Source organism: Dermochelys coriacea, chromosome 3, assembly GCF_009764565.3.
Source record: "Dermochelys coriacea isolate rDerCor1 chromosome 3, rDerCor1.pri.v4, whole genome shotgun sequence".
In the NCBI taxonomy this organism is placed as follows: Eukaryota; Metazoa; Chordata; order Testudines; family Dermochelyidae; genus Dermochelys; species Dermochelys coriacea.
Window position 1 is genome coordinate 42,451,002 of NC_050070.1, and position 24,567 is coordinate 42,475,568.

At 39.7% G+C, this 24,567-nt stretch overlaps 1 protein-coding gene across 1 annotated transcript in view; it reads right to left on the minus strand.

The window, feature by feature from the left end:
- The window catches only part of CSMD1 (CUB and Sushi multiple domains 1), a 2,060,919-nt gene that overhangs the window by 164,349 nt on the left and 1,872,003 nt on the right, over nucleotides 1–24,567 (minus strand). Inside the window, 2 exon segments of the mRNA XM_038396611.2 lie at nucleotides 9,328–9,474; nucleotides 11,271–11,459. Of these exon segments, the coding sequence (XP_038252539.2) occupies nucleotides 9,328–9,474; nucleotides 11,271–11,459 (336 nt within the window).

Sequence of the window (24,567 nt, forward strand, 5' to 3'; positions counted from 1 at the left end):
AGTGATACAACTGTGCTATCCATCTGTTTTATTTTTATGTTATTAATATTTGTGATACAATCTCCTCCGCCTTCAGTTTTCAATACTTAGATATGGGATTTTGTTTGTTTTTGTTAGTTTTTTTTAGTTGAGTGAATGGTTACTAGTCATCTTTAAAAGGGAAAGAGTGTTGCTCCTACCTTATATTATAGGTGTGCTGTCAGGTAAATACTGGTCCAAAACAAAGGAGCAAATACCAGGGAAGGATAAGAGCTATTTAAGGTAAAGGGCAATATCAGCAGAAGAACAAATGGATATAAACTGGTGAATACATTTAGGCTGGAAACTAGAAGATGATTGCTGATTATCAGAGGAGTGTGATTCTGGAGTAGCCTTCCAATAGTAGTTGTGGGGACAAACAGCTTTACCAGTTTTCAGATAGAGTTTACTAAATTTCTAAATGCAATTATATGATGGGACTATTTGAGACTGCATGGAATGAAACTCAGTGACCCAGAAAGTTCATTGAAGTCCTATATTCTGTTTTTTAAGCAGACTTTTATAAAGCCTAAGACCAAGTCACATTTTCCTGACTTTATTTTTAAATTCAATGGATAATTTTTTTCTTCGTACAAGCATGACCTATTACTTTGAACTGTTTGCAATTTCACACATTTCAGTATTGCATTAGTACCTGAGAACCTGAAAGTGAAATTGTCTAGAAACTGATGATAAATTAAAGCTGACAAGTATATTTTCATTGTCTAAACTGAGAGAATTGAAAAAGTAAACTGAATTAAAATACGAAGAGCCTATTTAGTAATATTTAAATAAATATTAATAACTTAGATTGGGAAGCTATATTTTTTTTATCTGATGATGTCCCCATATCATTCACCTACACTGAATGGATCATTTATTTAATTGAGAATTGGACAGGCTGGACCCTGGAGTATGTTTGTGCACTCCTATTTTCCATTTCATGACACAAAGCTTGTGATTTTATCAAAGGTAACTTGCAAAAAAAAAAAAAACATTCACAACCTAGTACTAAAGACATAGAAAGAATCTGCTTTCCTCACATCATACCTGGTAAAATGCAGTATTCTAGTATGCTGAGCCCTCACCACATCACTATATCCAGAGGAATTTTGCTGTTATCTAAAAAGCCCTTAGTATCACCCAAATTTAACTACAAATCCTTCCCCCATCTGTTGTACTGATCTTAAAATATTTAGTAAATAATCTGTTCCTCCCACTCTCTGGGATGTTCCTCTGTTATTTAGAGATGGGCTGAATCATCCTGGCTTCAGTTTTATTTTGAACAACCAAGTCCCAGATCGGGAGTGGTTCATGTCTAGGTTTTATTTCTATACCAAACATCAGTGTTTTCTTGGGATGGGGAATCCATCTGAATCCCCGAACTTCAGCAGGTACACGCTGCAGGGCTGAAGCCCTGAGATCCCCCTCCCTGCTGGGCTGAAGCCCCTACCCCACCACCCCACTGCAAGGCAGAGTTCCTGAGTTCCCCTCCCCTAGTCTGGTAGGTGGAGAATGAGGGGAGCTGTGGGGTGCTCCAAAAGCCCCACTTTAACGGTAAAAGAGCCACATGTGGCTCACGAACCACAATTTCGCCACCCCTTAACTGTAGCGTATGTGTGAACCTTCCCAAACAGCAACCTTAATGGGGCATAAAATAAGGGAGAAATAGGCATCTGAATTGCACAAAATGAGAAAACCCACTGAAAACTTTTTTTTTCCTGTTGTTGTTTTATTTATTACAGTATCACCTAGGGACCTATCATAGACCAGATTCCCACTGTACTAGTCATTGTACAGACACATAACTAAAAAGATAATCCCTGCCCCAAGGAACTAAAAATCCAAGTATAAGACCAGAGATGGATGAAACAAACAGGAGGACACAAGTTAACTGTAAGACAATATTTGGCAGCATGAAATGCAGTGGTCACTGGTGGGGGAAGGCTGGGACTAGGGGATTGTGGGGAAGGAGAGGCAGGGACTGTTTGGGTGAGGTGGCTGGGACTGGGAGAAGAGGCTAGAATTGGTTGGGGTCATTTGTTAATTGCTGAGTGTTTTATTTTGCAACCTTAATAATGTTGTTTTAACATAGTGAGGGACTGTATGTGGCCATGTGGGTGTGAGTGTGTAAAATACGCATTTATGATAGCCATTTATTAGCAACAGGCCCACTTAGATCCACTTCAGAGTTTCTACAGAAGTGGCAGAGCCCCTGCTAGTCAGCCACTTTAAGCCTCAGGAGGCACAAAATTAATTGGGAAAGATTTCACAGATAGCCAGTGTGCCAGAAACGTGATCCTGCAGTCTTCACCCAGCCAAAAGTCCCTTTCAAGTTGACTGGAGTTTTGCCTGGGTCAGGAGTGTAGAACCACTACAGTATGCACAAAAGACATTTTTAAGTAAACATCAAAATGAATATTTGTAAACGATCAGGCCTTTTTTGGAAAGAAGGACATAGAGTTGCCAACCCTCCTGGATTGTCCTGGAGTTTCCAGGAATTAAAGATTAATCTTTAATTCATGTCATGTGATGAAACCTCCAGGAATACATCCAAACAAAATTTGCAACCCTAGAAGGACAAGTAGGTCAACAGCTTTTCTTTTCTTTTCTTTTCTTTTCTTTTCTTTTCTTTTCTTTTCTTTTGCATCTACATGCCGTAACATTAAAAAAGGAACATTTATTTTAAGCTTTTAGTAAAGCTTGCAAATGATACCATCTGGGGAAAGGGTGGAGGAGAGTTTATGGTGTTTTATGTCTGAATTCCTTCTGTGTTCACTTTATATAGTTTAGTAATCATTCAAAATGTGATCTTACTACTAAACCGAATTCCCATTGGAGTTCAGGGTGCTGAATGTTTAACAGCTTGCAGGATCAGACATTAACAGAGTTAGTAAAGAAGCAAGTATAAGGCAATAAAATAAAAAAAGGCTTCAGGGTGAGCTAGTGCCATAGGAAATGTCAATCTCAAAGCTCCATTCACCATCACCTGATTTCTGTGTTTCAATGGGAATCAATGGGATAGAATGCTCATAGTGTATTCCAACCTCATACCTACAACTACAGAGATAAAATATTTTTCTTCTCCAAAAAGACTTCTGTGACAGGAGTTGCACTGACTCTATGAGAGGATTAGCAGGTATTAGTGCAGTGCTGTAGGAGTGCATTTGTCTAGGAACAACAAACCTTCCACCCACATTAATGATAAAGTGTAAGCCAGGCACTCCACTGACCTGAACTAGTATTGCATTATAGATTTAATTCGCTTTTCTCAGTGACATATCAGCAAAGATCTTTCAAGGCTTCCTAAGTATTAAAGTTTTCTTCAAGGTAACACATTTGTACATTTTCAGTTCACTTATATCCTCAATGCCCATTTGTCAATTTTGACTAAAGACCAAACAGTTGTAGCTGGGTCAGTGCCAGGAGACACTGGAGAGACAAGCTGGGTGAGGTAATACATTTTATTGGTCCAGCTTCTGTTGATGAGAGACACAAGCTTTCAAGACACACACAACTCTTCTTCAGATCTCAGAAAGGTACTCCCAGCATCACATCAAAATGCAAGGTGGAACAGATTGTTTAGCATAAGTAGTTAGCACTGTATTGTAGGCAACTGTGACAGGGTACCAAGCCCTTTGATACTCCCTGCTGGAGGCCCTGCAGTCCTACCACAGGGCACCCCAGGAAAAGGAGCAGTGAAGGTGGGTCCTCCCAGCCTTCCTAGAAAGGCTGCAGGGAAGCAGCCAATCAGAGCTCAGCTGGCTTACTTAAAGGGAGATTCAGGACCTGAGCAGGGCAGTCACTGGTACCAGAAAGATAAAGAAGGAGTGGAAGTGAGATTCCATGGGTAAAGAGACTGGTGAGAAACCCTACTCAAGTAGGGATAGGACTGTGAAGTTTTCCAGGTGCATAGGCCTTGGAGAGAGAACCCTGACTGAAAGGGGGCAGAGACTGTATAAAAATGTATAAGAAGACCCTGAGAAATCAGGACAGAGACTGAGAAACTCTCCAGTCAAGGAGGCCTAATAGAGACCCTGCTTAAACAGGCAACAGTCAGGGAACCCAAGAAGGTGATGGGACAGAGTGAGAAGCAGCCCAGGGAATGCAGCAGTAGCAACTAGCAAAGAAAGCAGCACATAGCTGCTACTTGTAGGGTTTCTGTCTTGAGACCCAGAGTAATGGGCAGGCCTATTCTCCCCTCTTTCCCCCCCCACCCCCAGCAGAGTGGCCAAAGACCCGAGAAGGAGACAAGATTTGTTTTGGAGCCTGAAACCGGGGCTAGAGTTAAACAGGCCAGGAGACAGGGCTGAAGACTTTGAGAAGGCCATTTTTTTGTTGGATTGTATTATCCTGGATAGGGTTCCTTCATGTGTCTTTGTGTGACTTAGCCGGTGTTCTGAACTGCTGAAGACCTGCCTGATGAAGGCATTTGCCAACAGGGGGCAGTGGGAAAATTAAAAAAGAAAGAGTGCAGGATTGCCTCCCCCCCCCATCACAGGAACTATTCAAGATAGAATGGCCCATTAACATCTCTGCAGTCATAGGACAAAAAGAATGGGATAGTGGGTTATGGCTTATTACCAAGATCTGTAACCCACTAACCCCCTCTTTTTGTCCTATGACTGCAGAAGTGTTTAGAGGCCACTTTCCCTTGAATGGTTCCTTGCAGTATGTGCTAACTACTTGTGCTAAACAATCTGTTCCACCTTCCATTTTGCTGTAACTCTGGGAGTACCTTCCCAAGACCTGAAGAAGAGCTGTGTGTGGCTTGAAAGATTGTGTCTCTCATGACATTACATTCCATATTTTTATGGAAATATGCTTATGATATGGATATGGCATAACTGAGATATACTTTATGCAAGATGGCTCATATAAGATATCATTGGAAAGGTTATGATTTATTGAATGTGATTATCCAATTTGTAGGCCTGTATCATTTCTGTATCTGTAGTTAGGAATATTTAATATGTATCTGTATTTCAAATGTGTTACTTGGGTGTCACCCCCAACTAGCACCTCAGGTAAAACAATGAAAAAGACAGACAGGGCTGATGGCCCATTAGCAAAAAAAAAAATGGACTGTGAAAGGGCTTAGTCTTCCTGTGGACGCTCCAGACAGCCTGTGAGCAGTCACTGCCACAACCCTTCAGAGACATGGGTCTAAGTCACCTGGTATGGGACCTTCCCTCCCCAGTTGGCATGCCATTGTTTTTCCACTGGAAGACAAAGGATTCCTGCCTTACACAAGAGCTATATAAAGCATGGGAGTGACATCATCGTGGTTCTCCTCTGCCTCCCCACCCAAAGAGACACTGGGAAACACCTGGAAGCAAGAACTGAACTGGGGGGGGGGAGTTGAGCCAAAGCTGTAAGTGGTCTAACTTGTGAGTAACAATACCTGAGGTCTCAAGCTGCAGATCAGTGCAACTGCCTTTCAAGACTTTCCATAATCTGCCCGTGACAATATCTCTTTCCCTACACCCACACTCTTTCTCTCTCTAATATCACACAGACACAAAATAATTTATCATTTCTCAGATAAAATCAACCAGGTGTAAAATGTGGGGCTCTTTGCTCTCCCACAACAGAGAAATCCTCCCAAGTTGTTCATTTTCTTTAGTCCCAAATAGCACTGAAAGCTCAGCCTTGCTTTTTTTACTTTCTTTGGGGTTAGAAGTTGGCACTGTGAGGCAGAAGGAAGGCTCCCTGAATCTATGTCCCTGTGCACTCAAACAGGGAACAATCTGGCTCTCAATAAAATATTTTCTGAAGTGAAAAAAATTAAAATGTTTTTGTTAGTCATTGAAAACCTTGAGAGATGCACAACCATGTATGGCTCAAACACAGCAAAAACAATGTTTTAGTGACATAGGTAGTACAATAATCAGCAGTACAGAAAGACTTTTCCTCCCCATGGATGCTGCATAAGTGATCTCTGTGGTAAGTGTCTAGAGCTGACTGTGTGTGTGTGTGTGTGTGTGTGTGTGTGTGTGGGCAGGAGGGGGAGGTTTATTTGATCCCATAAATGGTGACAAGGCCAATGGATCCATACACAGCGGCAAATCTCGTTCCAGCCATCATGGTTACAGTGACATCATTGGCAATGGAACTACTCTTATTCCACCAAAAAACTGGAGAGCAGGATCTTACAGACTATTCAGTTGGTTCACATTCCCTGCATAGAGCCCCTGTGCAGCAGTTTAAATTTAGGTATGAAGGACATGGCATGTTTGGGTCAGGGCAGACCCACCGACAGTTAGGTGGTCGGGAAAGGGGGAAACTGCCCAGGAGCCTTGGTGATTTAAAAGGGTCCCTTTTCTGTCTGCCCTCGCTTTGTGCTGTTCCTGAAAGTTGCCAGCACGTCCCTGCAGCCTCTGGGGAGGGGGTCTCTGCGTGCTGCCCCCGGCCCGAGCACTGACTTCGCAGCTCCCATTGGCCAGGAGCTGTGGGGGCAGTGCCTGCGGGCAGAGGTGCGTGGAGACCGCTTGGGCCCCTCACCCAGAAGGCGCTGCCAGAGGGGTGTGCTGGTCACTTTCAGGAACCACCCAAGGTAAGCACTGACCCCCTCCTCCTCCTGCACCCTGACCCCCTGCCTCAGCCTAGATCCTGAACCTCACTCCCAAGCTTAGTTCGCATGTTTTGTTTTATTTGTATAGTAATCTGCTTTGTTCTGTATGCTACCTCTTTTTAATCACTTAAAATCTACCTTTTTACATTTAATAACCTTATTTCTTGTTTATAATATAACTCAGTTTGTACAATAACCACCACTGAATAATAGCTACTCTGTACCCAGTCAGGCCAGACTCTGGGGGGGAGGATTTGCCCCAAAGTTCAGATCTATATGACAAAAACCATGTAGAGGAAAGTAGCAGCAGAGTTCATCTACTATTCACCCCATACCCATTAGCTGGCTACATAGGTGACATGGGTGATATAACTACTGTGGCTTAGGATTCCTTCCCTCAGCCCTGCTATGTTTCAATACCTTTGTAGGCCAAGCACATCATTTTTGTTCAGGATTTGTTCAACTGGTATTCTTGCTAATGTTATAATTCAATACCCCTGTATCTCATAACTCCGTGAATCATTATCTTGTAATTTACATCACAGATTTTACATACAGTGTATTCAGACAGCAAAGAACAGATACTTTTTTTTTCTCTCTCTACCTTACTTTCTTGATCTGTAAAATTAGGATATTACTACTTACCCTCCCCAGTAAAGCACTTTGAGATCCTCAGATGAAAGTAGTATTGTGACCGAATGCACACTGTATTCACACTCTACGCACTATTGTAATTGTTGTACAAAATATGCCTTGTGAAGTATCAGTTGAAACTAATAACTCACTGGTCGATAATATCATGGTGAAGTGTATGTAGCAACGTTATATGTAAAGTTACAAACATAAACTGAAATTATGACTGAAGTGTGTTTACCAGACAAGTCTGAGATGGGGACAAAACAGTTTCTTAAAAACAAAAGACAAGCTAATGCTTCTAGCCAAGTGTCTTCAAAGTTGACTGGCAATCACCAGTCAAAAACACCACATGAAACCTCTTTCACCACAAGACTCCATGTCTCTGTCCTTATAGCAGGAAGAAACTTTAGGGATAATCCTCAGGAAAATGCATTTCAAAGGGTCATTGGATTGTCTGGCTATACTGAAAGGATAGGAGACACTTGATATAGATTTAATCAGGCTGCAATTTTATTATTAGACGTCTGGGACTACCTGGTAGATAAAAGTGTATAGTGCAGATAATGCCATGTTTATTCTGTAATTACCTGCAGGGGTTCCACCAGCTCCCTCTCTTTTCCATCCAAGTCCATCCAGCACATCTATTGGCAGGACCTTATCATACCTGGCGGGCTTTTACCAGCTCTTTTTCCATCCAGGTCCCTCCAGCAAATACATTGCAGGGACCTTATCATCCACCCCCTCCTCTCATAGGAGGGGTAAGGTGGGCTATCAGAAAGGGAGTTTGGCTCCCTGCCGTTCCAACCATAGAGCTCCAAACCCCACACCGTTCCATTCCTTTAACAAGCACCTCCTTTTTAAGTCCTTTACCAGACCATTTATCTGGTCACTGGATGCTTTCCCTACAGAGTACTTGCACTGGACATCTGCCACAAGGAGGCACCAGCAATTAGCTTCGCTGCTTAACCTGCCCCCAGACCCAGTTGAGTTCCCATCTTCCAATGGCCCTTTGTCTTGCAGCCCAAAGCCTGCTGCATGGAGAAAAGGGTTTCCAACATCAGGGCTTGCACCTTTAAAATCTTCCACTTGTTACAGTCCCAGAGGGTGAGTCAGGGCTGCAAAGCTGAGGACAACCCAACTTTTTGCATCAGTTTGACCTTTTGCCACCCCGACCCCCCCTTGCTCCCCACCATAAAGCACTACTGCATTCCTCTGGCAAGCCTGGACAATGCCCCCCTCCTCCCTTTTAGGGGCGGTGCAATCATTATAAAATGAGGGGCAAAAACAACACAGATTCTTTCTTCCTATTTCTCCTAAGAAGGCAAAGGAACTTTGGGAGGGGATCCTGATCAGATAATTTGGTCAGCTTTGTTGCTGGGATCATGGGGAAAGGATTTTAGATGGAACTAGGTCTAGTTTGTTACATTTTAGGTACTAGAAAACATTTTATCTTTACTTTTCTTGTAACCATTTCTGACATCAATACCTTATATTTGTATTCACTTAAAATCTCTCTCTTTGTATTTATATAAACTTATTTTATTTTTAAACAAAACAAAGTCAGTGTTGTTTTTAAACTCAACTGTTTGGGTAACTCCAGTTACGAATCAAATTGTTGACTACTGACCCCTTAACAAGGGCAATGGATCTCTATTATCTGAAATGTCCAGGTAGCGCTGGACAGTGCAGAACATCTGTTTTGTGGGAAAATTCAGGAATGGGAGTGTCTTGGAGACACCCTGCAAACGGTAACCATGGCTGGTAGAAGCCAGAGTATGTCCAGAATGGTGCTGGCTGGTTGCAGCTCTACACAGACACTTGGTGTGAGCTGCATGCTGGAGGGTTATTTATGAGGGGCCCAGGTTGGGAGCTACAGCAGAAAAGCATTGAGAGGCACTAAAGATTGCAGGGCAGGTGCAACCCCTTGCTAGTCTGGACTGCACCCTGGGATGTGACAACTATATCATGCAAGATTTACTATTTTCAGAGAAGTAGTCAGTTACAGCCAACTAGATATAAAGATTTTAAGTCTTAAAGTGTTACTGATTACTTTGTATAAACAAAGTATAATTTAATCTAAGCATATAACAGTTACTAACCTGAGTAACGTATCTTGAATCCCTTCTTACTGGTTGCGTGGTCAGTTGACCAGCGAAGATATAGCTGATTATTTCTGCTTGTGAAGTTTAGTTGTCCAGTATGATTTCCACTTAAAGAAACCAACAAAGGGTTTTGCCCAGAAGAACCTTTAGAATCAGGGAAAGTGAATGTTATTTTCTTTTTTTAAAAAATGTAGCTCTTGTGTAATGAGATACACACGAGTGACAAAGACTTTTGAGCTAAGGTTGATGCTTCTAATACTCCAACTAGAGCTTTAATGAAAGAAAATGATCCCAAATCATCCCTGGTATAACTCCACTGATTTCAGTGGAGTTATTCCAGAGATTAATTTTGCCAAAAGCGATTTTACATCACAAAGAGGATATGCTAGAAAATGTGTCTAAGACTGGTAATTGGTAACCATATTAACTCTTTCCCTAGATTTAGTATGAATACTTGGATTTGATTAAAAATTAATGTATGAGTAAATAAGAAAGAATTCCACCAGGAGCATTAAGCAACCTAAATGCAAAGAAGAAAAGGAGTACTTGTGGCACCTTAGAGACTAACACATTTATTTGAGCATAAGCTTTTGTGAGCTACAGCTCACTTCGGCTGCTACTCTGAAACCTAAATGGTTTTCTTTTAAAAAAAAACAGTAACACATTGTTCAAGCCAGTGGGGAAGTTCCAGGGAAAGCTGTGGCCCTTATCTAATCTGAAAGATGTGTGCTGAGTAGTGAGGAGACAGGGAGAATCTTAATAGCTCTCCCTCACTAATTACTTCTTTGACCGCTCAGAGCCAGGGAAGCTTATAGAGAGAAAACTGGCAATTTGAAAAGATTGCAAAATTTTGTTTTTATAATAAACCACTGTAGATTGCTAATGAATATTTTTATAATAACTGTAGATATTAAAAGATCAATTGATAAAGGAGAAAAGACTGTCCAAATTATATTTACAAGACACTTCAAACCATTTGATAATGATTAATATCCTTTTGGGTATCCCTGGTAACATGATGAGAATATGCCCAAAGTGTACATTAATCAGTTGGGCCATGCGGTCTTCTTGCTTAATAGGGGTAGACATGATATTAGTCTTCAAATACGTAAAGGTATGTTATGAAGTGTTTTTGGACCAATTGCCCTCAGTCTATGACAACAGAATAAGTAGTAATCATCTTAAACTTCAGCAGGAAAAAATTAGTTTAGGAAAGAGAGGAATATTTTATGAGAACAGTCAATAGAATAAGGTAATAAAGGGCTGTGAAATCATCTTTACTAGATGTACTCAAGACTCGTGATACACATTCTGCTACAATATAAAGAGAATGGACTGGATGTCCAATTAGAGAGCATTTGGACCCTAAATAATTCTATGAATTTAAACATATGATATTTCAATCCAAGAGATTTGCCTCACCAGAAATGACAACATTACAGAGATAACACGCTAAATTCTGTGCTCAGATGCCCACATGTGATTTGCAAGAGTTGGATGTGATTTCTCAGCACAGGATTTGGCCCAAGAATAGTAAAATAGCTCTATCTATACTATTATCTAAACTCAGATGGCAATAATCTATGGTATAATTTATGGGAATCCAATGACACACTTCCCCCCCCAAAAAAAAAACTAGCTTCACAATGAAAATATATTATCATTTATCAAATTTCTGAAAAGAGATATTAAACTTTCCACTCAGGTTTCCATTTTTTACATGAATCTAATAGAACAGGCCTAACAAAATTAATCAGCTGCTTTTTCAAAAATATTGTAATTGAAAACAACACTGGGCACCAAAGTTTAGACTTGGAGCAGAATATTCATTTGGAGGTTCCAAACACATCATTGCTGATGACACAAACATTCTGGAAATTCAGTTTGTCTCATATCTATATTCATTGTTTGAAATCAGATGATAGTTAAATAATTCTTACCATCAAATATTTCCAATTCATCAAACTGTTTTTCACTCTGAAAAACTTCTACAAAAATAGAGATGTTATAGCTTGGTTCAACTTTAATAGTCCAGGAGCAGGTCTGAGAATTGGGGTAGTTTCCTGGGTAACCTGGACTGAGGATCACTCCAGATGATTCTGTACGGATTTCATTTGCTGGGCATTGTGCTAAAAAAAAAAGAAAAGAAAAGAAAAGAAAAAAATGAATACACCTTTTGCCTTCTTACAAACTTTACTATTTTTCAGACATATAAATGAAGACTTCAGCATCAATTTTCAATTTTTGCTGTCTTTAAATCATATAGTACTTATTCACTAAATGAGGTGATCCTTAACTCAGTAAAGTCAATGGTAAAACTCCCATTAACAGATAGAGGAACAGGACTGGATCCTAACTCAGCAATCTGATTTATAAAACAAGCTAATAATAAGAATATACCAAATAAAGATCTCAAGACTCTCTTCACTCCAAGGAGTTTACAATCAAGTAGATCATATGTACCGTTTCCTCTAAGCTGTGCACCTGTGCGCGCACACACAGATCCTAAACCCCACGCACACGATGAAACACTGCACTCACAAAAATTTGCACAGAAGCACAACAATTTGCACAGAAGAATTTTTTTGTGCACACAGCCTGTTGAAAATTAGAGGGAACATTGACCATATGTACCCAAGTGCTAATGTGACCATCCACATGTGTGATGTTCACCACCCACATGTGTGTTCATGTGTTCTACTTAAACTCTTATATTTGAAAATTTGGCTTGTCCCTTCCAACTGAGTTTGGAAGAATCAAATATTCATTTCTTTTTTTGGAATGCAAGATACAAGTCAGGTCAAATGGTTGCTACCCTAACATGCCCATTAGTCAAAAGATATAAACTGGCAAGTCTACCAATTTGTTGGCATGCAATGTTATTAAAGGAAATTAAGTGTAAGTTCCTCAGACAATATATTTACCTTAAAAGCAGCAAAGAGTCCTGTGGCACCTTATAGACTAACAGACATATTGGAGCATAAGCTTTTGTGGGTGAATACCCACTTCATCCAGACTAACATGGCTACCCCTCTGATACTTATATTTACCTTGAATTCAAGAGTAGTTTTATTCAGTCAAGTGTACATAATTCTCCCACCCCACACCAGTTCTTTTAACTTTTAATTTTAAAGCATCACCCATGAGATTCACATTGTACATATTGACATTTGTCATCTCTTATAGATGACAAAGAATTACACTGATCTTAAATGTCTTTAAGGGCTTGTCTACACAAGGAAGTTACTGCACACTAAGCAAAATTGTGAATTTTAATCCCACTAACTGCTCCATCCTAACTCTCCATGTAGACACTCTTACTGCACACTAAGAGTGCCCTCAGGTGGTTTAGCTTAGTACACTTTTAAAGTGCATTAAGCTAATGCACACACAGACACTTTTATGTGCAGTGTGTCCACACAAGGAGTTGCATTGGAGTAGTTACTGCACACTCCAACTCTCCACCAGCTACTGCAGGCTTTTTCTGTTTAGACAAGGCCATAGTTTATTATGATCTAAATGTTGTCTCTGATTCAACTAGTCTCCTGTTGGTCAGCTTTCCTTTAATCTTTTGTCTCTCTGTTGGTAGGGACCTCTTTACATTTGCTGGTATTTGTGTTCTGATTTTTTTCCCCAATATTTCATAATACATTATATGCGTTTTAACAATTGTGTGTGTTAGATTTATAAACATGTCTCCTGAAGGATTACCAAACATACCAGGGAACTGTCTGGCACAGTCCCTGAATGCTGACATAAATTAAAAGATATGGAAAAAGTGAATAATAAAACAAAGAAAAAAACAAATGAAAGGTGGAAACAAACCACACAGAAAAAACCCAATACCATAAACAGATGGCTATCAAAAGTAAACAACCAAAAAACAAAACTGAAATGGGGTTTTCAGAGATGTGGACATGCAAGTATGTACTTTAAAATCTATAGAGCAGAGAGACATCTGGGAAAAAGGGACAGGTTGAATGACACGGAAGTTTCTATCAACTATGAACACATTGGTTTAAAAGTAACAAAACAAATAAGGGCCAGAACCATTCAAAGTTCTTGTGCGCAAGAAAGTACCAGTGGGAATCCCAGCATGTGATCCTGTGGATGACAAGTTGCCTTCTTAAGAAACAGGTCCTGGAGTGCCACCACCTTTCAATAGCTCGTCTCCCTTTTATCAAAGGGAGATAGGTTTCCCTACTAAACAAAATAATTCGTGCTTAAGAGTGTTAATGACTGTAAGCAAACTAAAAACTGCCATGGTAGAGATATATATTATAATTAAATACTATGCATTAAAAAAATCCTCAGGCTATTATCTGGAGCCACCTGCTCAGAAGAGATATAAAAAAAGCTACACACAGTAAGTGTTATGAAAAAAGTCTTCTTCAGATGTTATCTTCCACCTATTCAACTATGTATCCTTGGCGGAACATTAGAAAACAAGGATTTAGAGATCAAAGAATTCCCTTAAACAATTTTAAAAAAATACACAATTAGTACTGATAACAGATCAGTGAAGAAGCCTTGTAGGGCTTTCTTTCCTCTTCAATTTTTTTTATTTCTATCCAGGACATACACATCTCAAAATCTGTTAAATGAGGGCAGAACTGGTAAAAGAAAGTGGCTCCAGATAATAGACTGAGGAGTTTTTTTAATGCATAGGGTCAATAGACATTGGAAATGGAACTGAAAGCTAGATAGATATTCACAAGGAATTTTATAATGGGAAGTTCTTCAAGCATTTGTTCACATACAGTAGATCCCAACATAGATGCATGTGCTTCATCTGCATGATCTGAAAATCTTTCAGTCAACAATGTCAGTGAGGGCTTTGCACATACCCCTGTACGCCTTTGTGCCCTACACAGAGAGTATAAACGGTGGAGCAGCCCTAATCACTACTCAGTTCCTTCCCACCACTTGTGGCAGCAAGTCAGAGTCTCAGTGTCCTCCTGCTTCTTGCACTTGTACAATTAGGCTTGTTGTTAGTTTAATAGTCGTAGTGCAGTGTGTTTGATAAGTTTTAGTTAAGCCCATTCACTAAAAATCCAACATATTTTTTTCTTTAGCTTTGCCTTTGTACCAACAAGTAGGTTCAATGGTGGAGAGCAGGTCACCAGGCTTTAAAATGTGCCATGTCTGTTAGAATGCTATGCGTTCTAATGATGTATATACAAAGAGCTCATTTAATCTGTGAGAGTCACACATCCCTAGTAAAGGTGCTATTTGTAACTCTTTTTCTAAGTGTAAAAACGGGGCTTGTGAGGTTAGTCTCAAACTATTTTGAATGGAGGTCATTACACACAGTCTCACTCTGAGATAACCCTTCAAGAGCTGAGTCTTCGTGCTGTGAAGCTGATTTCATCAGGTACCCCATCAAGAAGGGATGTCATTCCAGGTGATAAGTCTGATAGTATGAAAACTTCTGCTGCTGTCAAACACTCTGAGTCTGCTCACCAGCCCTCCTCAGTTCAGTCAGTAGCTTTTACTGCCAACAGCACAAAACATCAAAGGTCTCTTTGTGAGGCTTGACACCCAATATCACTCATGGTACTGGCCAAGAAGGCAAGGTTCATCATGGTGACTTATCTAAGCTTGTTCTTACAAAATCACATTGGTACCTTGTGTTTTCTAAGGCTGGGGGATTGTGTTCTTTATTTTTGATACTGCATTCTACTTCCTTGGTGACTGACATTGTGTCCTTGGTACCACTCTCATCATTGTATGCCTCGGAGTTACTGGTATGTGTTGTGACAAGACTTCTTAAGAGACTGCACTTCTAGTACCAATGATCCTAGTACCATTGTCATCATTAGTACTGCTTCCTTTGTCAGCTAAAGCTGCATTCACATCTTTGGACCTTATGATCACTCCTGAACCAGAATCTCCACTGCTGGATGTGTCTCCTTTATCCACTGCATCTGGAGCATAAAGTACTGATGATTAAAGTCTCTTTTCACTCAATGTCATTGGTAATAGTATCTCCCTCTCAGGCTTAATATCAGAGCCTCTTTGGTTTCTACTCCACAGGGATCTGCTCCTCCATTAGAGGAATTTTACTCATCTTCTCTGCATCGCAACAGAAATGCCACTCCTAGCAGATCTTCCCTCTCACCCACACATTCACAGGAGTGCCTATGAAAGGAGTCTTCCTTACCACAAGCCTCATGTTCCACAGACATCACACATCATGGTTCCCACCTTTGTGGCACTATAGTCCTTTCCCTTATGGAATGCAGACCTGGCCTTATTGGTCTCCTTTGAACCCTAGCTTCTCCCACCTCCTTCTTATTCTGCTACATCAAGGTCAAGAGTAAGACTACCTCCTCCTAAGAATCCTGCTAGAGGACTTCAATCTTTCCATTGGGCATTACTACAATCTGGAGAATAAGACCTCTTAGCAGAGAAGAAGAAAGACCTTATGGAGGAGTAGGGGGAACAGCCCAGTCCTTTGGACATACCATTGGCATCACCCAACAAGGCTATGGCTCTTTACAATATATCCACTAAAGTTCAGTTCTGGGCCTTCCAAGACCTCCTTAAAAGAATGGTGGACACCTTGGAATTCCCCAAGTAGTTGTACAAGAGACTTCTATATCAACCATATCTAAGAGAGTAGATGGCATATACCAAGTACCCACCATAGGGAGGTTGGGTTGAGTACTTTTTCACAAACCCAGTATCTGGATATTTGGCGATAACAGAAGCTCATGAGAAGTCTAAATTACCTGAGCCTCCTAGGTCTACACCTATGGATAAAGAGCCCAAGAAGATGGATCTCCTGAGGAGGAAAGCTTACTCTTCTAATAGTTTGCAGATTTATATAGCCAATTGCCAACTATTAATGAATATGAATGATTTTATGCAATGGCACAAAGTTCTGCAACTATCTCAGATATTTACCTAGGGAGGTGGTAGAATCTCCTTCCTTAGAGGTTTTTAAGGTCAGGCTTGACAAAGCCCTGGCTGGGATGATTTAACTGGGACTTGGTCCTGCTTTGAGCAGGGGGTTGGACTAGATGACCTTCTGGGGTCCCTTCCAACCCTGATATTCTATGATTCTATGATTCTATGATTTGCTCAGGAGATCGGAGATGAACTGAGAACAGTGACTTCATAAGGCCCATTGGTGGCAAAGACAGCTTCACAGGCCTCACTGGGTACCTTTGACACTGCAGCCAGATCAATGGCCACTTTGAGGTCACTATGAGAAGAACATTCTGGTTGCCGTCATTAGAAATTTCTAAACAGCTGAAGACCTGCCTTTTGAGGGCCATGATCTGTTTAATTCTAAAATAATTGAGGCACTGCACTCTCTGAAGAATTCTCAGTCAATGTTCTGGTCTCTGAGCCTACACAGGCCATCTCAGAATATGAAGCAAACCCATGGGCTGAGATTGGGGAGGGTATGAACAAAAGAACGGCCATATTGGGTCAGTCCAAAGGTCCATCTAGCCCGGTATCCTGTCTTCCAACTGTGCACAATGCCAGATGCTTCAGAGGGAATGAACAGAACAGATAATCATCAAGTGATCCTTTCCCATGTCACCCATTTCCAGTGTCTGGCAAACAGAGGCTAGAGACACTTAGTAGCATGGTTTTAAATTTAAATACTTCCTCTTCCCCTTCATGGAGCAGCCAAGGCAGGATCAGACCCACCCCAAGGGACCTCCCCCTGCTGGAGAAAGCTCTGAACGCTCCCAACTCCCACTTCCTGCCCCATCACTCCTCAGCAGTGAGTGTTCTGGGCCAAGGTGTTCGAAGCACCACAGGCCTGGCAGGAGTATTCTGAGAAAAACGAGGCTTACACGCAGCTGTGAGTTATTGGCTTTACTGAAGGTTAGTGACCCACCCGCAATGGGAACTCCAAGCATTGCAGTCACGGAGGTGGGGATCCCAGCAAACTGGAGCTTTGCCTGGGACGGAGTCCAATGGAGGGGCAGACAGTCAGCGTTAATAAGCATTACACAAAAACAGCTCATGAATATAGAATTAGGTACTTCTCAAAGAGGGGCTTTCCGCTACCTGGCGAAGGGCCATGCAAAGCAGCTGTGTTCTTCAAGAACTATCTATATTCTACAATAACAAAGCAGCTATCTATGTCCAACAGTACCCTCTCGGCTCGAGAAAGCGGAAGTTCCCTAGCTAGGCCATAACAAAGTCTTCCGCAGTCCCTTACAGTGAGAGGGGGGTCACTGTATAGGTAGCTTCCCCCCATCTGCTCAACTCCCATGCATTTGGACTCATCCTCCCAATCTTTGACCCCCTCCCAAATATAGAAGTCAAACTATGCCTGTGAGCAAACCACACCCCATTCATTCTGTAAACAATGATCTCCACCTTCCTTATATCAATAACAACAGAAAGCTCCTAATTTTTCTAGGGAAAGGGGTATGGATTCTATTTCATCTATTATAACAGCAACTTCTCATTTGGCTATAGGTTACACATTTTAGGCCATGGTCAAGATCATGGACCAGTCATAGAGGATCTCTACCCCTTCTCTCCTCCCTTTGGCATTCATGTCATTCCATTAATTCTTAGAATTGTGTGAACGATTCACCAAAACAAGGTCAATGTGATAATAATAGCTCCAGCCTGGACACACCATTTCTGGTACTCTAAGCTGTAACACCAATCAATCAGCCCACGTCTTTGAACATACTGGAAATAATTTCCCAAAGCCAATATCTGATGCTTTATCTGAACTCAGAGTTTCTACACATGGAACCTGGTTGGCTGTGGCCTCTGAACAAATCCTGCTTGGCAGCTATACACCAGATTTATATTCGAAGCAGAAAGACCTCTACCAGAAGGCTAAATCAAGCAAAAGGGAAACACTTCTCTCTGCGGCCTATTCAGAATCATGTTCAACCCCTTGGCTTTTCTGTATCAATTATTTTGAACTATTTATTGATTTTAAAATGTGCTGGACTTTCAGTTAGCTCAGTAAGAATCTACCTGGTTGCTATATCAGAATATCATCTGCCTCTGAACAATCATTTAATTTTATTTCTGACCTTACAGTTTCTAGATTTATAAAAGGTCTGACTCAAATGTTTCCACAAGTTAAGCATGTGATGCTTCGACCACACCAAAAATCGTTACAAAAACTTGTCTTGGACTCTTATATAAATTAGTTAATACCACGTTTTGCCCCCTTAATCTCTACAGGAGGATCATGAAGTTAAACTCCACAAACTAGAACTTCTTAGAGCTATGTCCTTTGATCTTTCTAGAATTCAGCATTTTTGTAAATCACCTATACTTTTTCTGTTTCCTCTCAAAGACTTTCTAAATGCATTACAGACTGCACTAAGATGTCTGCTTTTTTAATAAATTACCCATTCCCTTTCAATTTAGGGCACATTTTATTAGGGCTCAGTTAACACCTTACAAAATCTGTAGGGCAGTTACACGAAGTTGGTTTATATGTTTACCATTCATTACTCCATTGTCACAGCTTTTAGATCAGGTGCCTCCAATCACCTACCTTCTGGAGGGGTAAATGTTGGTAACCAATGCTTCAAGATGTCTTCAGATACATGGATTACATGATCCACCAACCTACCTCACTGATACAGAGTCCTTCTCTGGATTTCTATATTAGTGAAGGAAATGAGTGGTTGTTGGGGCTGCTCTGCTTTTTATGCCCTCACTGAAGGGGACAAATAATGTACAGCTCAAATGGAAACTGCTAAATACAGAATTATGGGTTTAGGAGCATGAAACACACATACCTATGATTGTATCCATATAGTCAAAGGCATCTCCAATAAATTTCACTTATTGTAAGGTGAATAACCTATCTTTTCTTCTAATTACAGTCTCTAAAGTTATTCTAAGGCATGTTTTTATAAAGAAAGTTGTGGACATGTGTGTACAAAATATATATCTCTAATTGCACACCTAATTTTTAATATTTTACCTATTATTGCAGTAAATAAGCATGAAGATTACTTTGGATGGGTAATAGGTCATTTACATATACCATTCCTGTGATCGTGCTTGAAATCATAACAACGAGTCATGCAAATTAGATGCACAATTTAATGTTCATTTTTGTATATATGTTCTGAAAATGTAGCTAACATATAAGTTTGATGTTACTTACTATATTTAATACTACCTTAGGGGCCAGCCTGTGCCCTATTGCTCCATGGGTGTTCAATGTGTGAAAGGGAAGATGAAGCCCCCCTCCCTATATGTTCCTGCGCAGTAAAAAGGGCTATAACCGAGCACAGGGATTGCTCCCTCAGTGCACTCACTCCTGGGATATAAAACACTCCAAAGATGGCAGAGTGGGATGAGTAGAAGGTGAAGCCAGTAACTACCTCCCCAAGTAATAACCAGCTCTGCATCATCCTTGCCCTATAGGCATATTGTATGGTAAGCTCTTTGGGGATTGTGTCTTTATTTGTTCAATAAAATGTCATGCAAATCCATGACATGATATTATTAAAAAATAACAATTACTATTTTATAATAGTAATAAATAGTGGGATGCTGGTAATACTAATGTAAACAGATGTATAAATCACAGCACATGGATCTGCTTTTGTTGGACAATATTGGCTTCATCTTTATTATAACATTTGAAGATACTCTAGTATGTTCTTCAGCCAGATACAATCACGCTAACTACTACCAAGAAGGATGTTGGAATAAATGATCTGTTAGAAGTACATTACCTGTTAACTACCTATCAGTCAAGGTATTTATATTGTAGTCATCACCAGTGTATTTGAGTCCTTTACAGATTCTAAAAAGGATAAACAGAAGGATCTCTACTCCCTTTTCATCTCCTAAATTGAGCTTATTTTTTCTACATTATTTTTTTAAAAAGCTAGGGAGAAAGAGGCAAAATTTAGCAACTAAGAGTCTCTGAACTTTAAAGAACCCCAGTACAATATTAAGTCTCATAGAAAATATTTCCTGATTAGCTATTTATATTTATAGTCTGTTCATTTTAACAGAGCATTTCTGCATAACTGTTTAGCTGAAGAAAAAGTAGTAACTCTTGGATGTGGTGGAATGTATGGTGTAAGCAATTTCTTTTACATATATATTTCAATCATTTTGTTATTGCAGGTGTAAAACTCACAGGTGTCTTATTTATTGCTCTGTATAAATATCTATTTACAACCTGTATCCAGGGCCGGATTATGATATTCTGAGGCCCTAAACTATGTCAAGTATAAAAGGCCCCATACCATAAAAAATAATTTATTATTTTCACAAAAAAGACATTGAATATATAAACATGAAAGCTTTATATTTGCATATATACAAAGGCGAAGTTGTAAAAATAGAATAATAATCTAACTAAAACATGTCTTGCAATATGCCTGTTTGCATTATAAAATAGTTTCAAATTAAGATATTTTCATCTAATGAAACCTTTATATCCACAGCAAACAAAAGCAAGTACAGTTACACACACCAGCTTACTTAATGGAAGCAGCACAACCTACAGCATGTCTGTTTGCACATCACATTCATTTTAACATTGAAATTTAAAACATTTTCTTTTGTGATTTTTGGAGAGCAAAGTCATTGATGATTTCCTCAAAATATAACCTACAGATTTTGTCACTTCTGATGCACAGAATGCTTAGGGCAGATGTCCGCCTAGAAAATGCTGCAAGAAAAGTTCTCTCTCTCTTCGTGTTTGCTTCTCTATCTTCTGTCTCCCCCAGGACCGCTAATTAATCTCAAGAAAACACCTCGGACACACAGAGTGATAACAAGCTATATGTGCAAAAGAGAAAGAATGAATTTGCGAGAAAAAAGGCTGCTAATATCAAGACAGGCATTGAGAAAGTGAGGAAAACTAGCCTATATGCAAGAAAATATAATGAATATTATAGGCTTTAATAGCCTATAAATCATATATGCACACAGTTTGAAATAACTTGCTCACCAAGTACCCAGAATATTTATTTATCTATATCTATATCTATATCTATATCTATATATCTATATATATATATAGATATCTCCCTTCACTTCTCTCAAAACCCTCTATTTATCCTTTCATCAGCATTCTCTGATATTTACTGTGAAGGTTCCCGAAACTGACCGAGGAAAGCCAACACAAATTTATCCTCCTCAAGATCCACTCGACCCAAGTCCATATGATGATCACCTGCAAACTCAGGAGTCTGATCCTGGAACTGCAAATCTGCCCGCATTCAGTTAAGATATTTTGTGGCAGGCCAGCTGCCTGCTGGGAGAAAGTTCTTTCTTTTTCCTTCGTTCTCTCTCTCTTTTCAGCTTTGAGGGCAAGGCACTTCTCCTTGAAGCAGGCCACTGCCTGAGGGAGGATATGGGGCCATTGGGATCGGTTGATGGCTTGCTCCTCCCAGCTTGTGATGTCCACATCAGTTTTATTAAGATATGCTTTCAGTGTGTCTTTGTAGTGTTTCCTCTGACCACCACGGAATCTCTGACCATAGGTAAGCTGAGAGTAGAGGACTTGTTTTGGAAGGTGAGAGTCTGGCATCAGCCCAAAGAAGTTGATTCATGAGGATCATTGCTTCAATGCTAGTGACATTGGCTTCAGTGAGGATGCTGGCATTAGTGCAGTGATCTTGCCAATTGACTCGAAGGATCTTCTGGAGGCATCATTGGTGGTACCTCTCCAGACTCTTAAGGGGCTGTCAATAGGTTTCACATCCATAAAGGAGTGTAGGAACAACAGTTGTCTTATTTATTTAAATAAGTTATGAAGAGACGGTCAGAAATTTAACCGTAGCAGCTGGCCAACAAAATACTGCATTTAGGAGACTGATAGCAGATTTACTCATAGAAATATTAATTTTACAAGTGCACTTATGTTTTTTTCTCAGCCCTGGCCTCCCACCTTCCATAATGAACAATTAGTGAAGGCTAAGGGTCAGGTAAGGATATTTGTGTAGCCAAATGTGTATATTTTTGTCATCTTTGAACAAAAATGTCTATATATTATTTTTCCCATGTCTCCTTTATTTATCAACCAATTTTGATAAAATTTGAAATTGAGTAAGTTATTTTCTTTTTAGAGGCCCCTCATATTGTGAGGCCCTAAACTGTAGCTTAATTAGCTTATGCCTTAATCCGACCCTGCCTGTATGCACAGCAAAATGTAAACAATTGAAAAAAATCACTTCCTTCAAGATTCTTTCTTTCTTTAGTTTCACAAGCTCAGGCACTGTGATTTAGACTTCTTTAGCATATTTCTGAACAGAATCTTCTGAAAACAATACTTTCTGGGTGGAATTCAGCTCATCACTAAAATATTTCTTTTCTCATGTCTGAGATGACAAGTGTCTCTGCGTAGACAGATACCTGCACCCACATGAAGCCCCACTGAAATCAATGGGGTCTGCCCTTGTCAAGTCCTCCCATCAGGGGGCCCTTAAAGAGTATTCACCTTTTGTCCTGCTAAATTTGAGCTAATAAGACTCACCTGTTCTGTCTAACAGATGAGTCAACAAAATATCCTTGCACCTTGAATCCGGGTCCTAGAACCTGACATCCTATCATACTTGCACTTTCCTGTCTTTTGATGTGTCAACACCGCATGCCAAGTGACTCAGGCAGATCCAATATTTTCTGGATTTAATGCTGTATTTCTTTTCCTTAACTGATAGGAGGTGTTGGCTGTATCTATGCAATTCACTTCAGTTTGACACAAAATTTACTAAAAATATCAAGATACTGAGAAATATTTTTACATGTTGTCTTCTCTTTGCTTTCCTCTCCTCCTCTTTGATGCCACATTCTGTATGCCTCTCCTCTCCTCCACTTATTTTCTTTCTCTCCTCATCTTTCTCTAGCTTCCTCTGAATTTGTTGTTTGATTGTCAAACACTCTTGTGCACTATTTGCACATCTGCTATAAATTAAAAAGTTGAATTCAACTGATCCCCAAATACACAAAACCTAGTCGCTCACATTCAATGAGCTAATAAACAATTTCAGAATGTAAAATATATGTATCATTAGATCTGAAGTGGTACATCAAAACCAAAAGCAGAGATAATGAGTGGATTGGGGAAAGGGAAGTGAACCATTTACTATAACAAGCATCAAGAAGGGCAGCTTTGATAATCAGGAAATTATAAATGGGATGCTTTTTTGTCAGAGGGAAACTTATCACACAAACTCTATTTTAACTTACAGCAGACCAATGTAATGATAGTACTATACAGCTAAGATAAAAAGAGTGGTTTGGGTTCTTTTTGTGAACTAACAAGAGTCACAGAAACATTCCCTTTGAGGAGAATACCATTCAGTTATATCTGTTTTTTTAGAAATGTTAATTGACTTCTTAGTTCTCAAAAAGAAAAAAAAAGGATGTATATATTGAAATGAAATAACATAATTATGGATGAAAACTAGTAGCTAACAACACCAGTCAAACAAACACTAAAATCACAAGGAATAAATAAAGAAGAGGAAGAATTTGAAGAAGTTATTCTTATGCTCACTGATTTACTTCTTTCATGTGTTTTCCCTGGGTGCATACTGAGGCTACAAAGATGAATCCTCATTACACATGCTTAAGTTCTGCACTAAAATTATAATAAGCAGTGTTCTGGTATCTGAATATGTTAGACATACTCTTCAAAAGTAGTCTTCCTTTGGAATGCTGAATTTACTACCCTAGAGATGTAAATTATTCTGTATGTACTAAAACCCCCCTCTACAGAGGCATCTTTTAAAGAGATGGAAATGAATAGTCACAGAAAAAAATAACAAGACAAGGTACCTTTTTATGTTCCACAACAGCTGTGTCCAGGCTTTCTGGAGCAATTACATGTGTTTATCCCAGAAAAGCCAAGTAAACTCTACTTATACTCTTTATTACAAAGCAAATGGGAATATGGCTTTATTAATAATCTGCTGAGGCAGTATATTATGTAAAATGTTGCATCCAGCTGAGAAAATTATAATGCAGTGTCAGAGAAAGAGGCTTCCTTTTGACCCACTCGTATAGTGGATGCCCCAGAAGTATGAGGGTTTCAGCACTAGTAACAAATGGGACACACAAAGAATACATGCTACAAAAGATACAGGACTAATTAGTTAAGCCTATCATACAGAATTATATTGGAAACCAGACACAAATAAAACAAATACTGCTACAATCCCCCGCAAAAAAAAGTTTTTGTCTGTTTTGTTGAATACTGGCGTGCTAATTAAGATAACTAAGGGGATAATCCTGCACCAGTGACAAAACTTTATT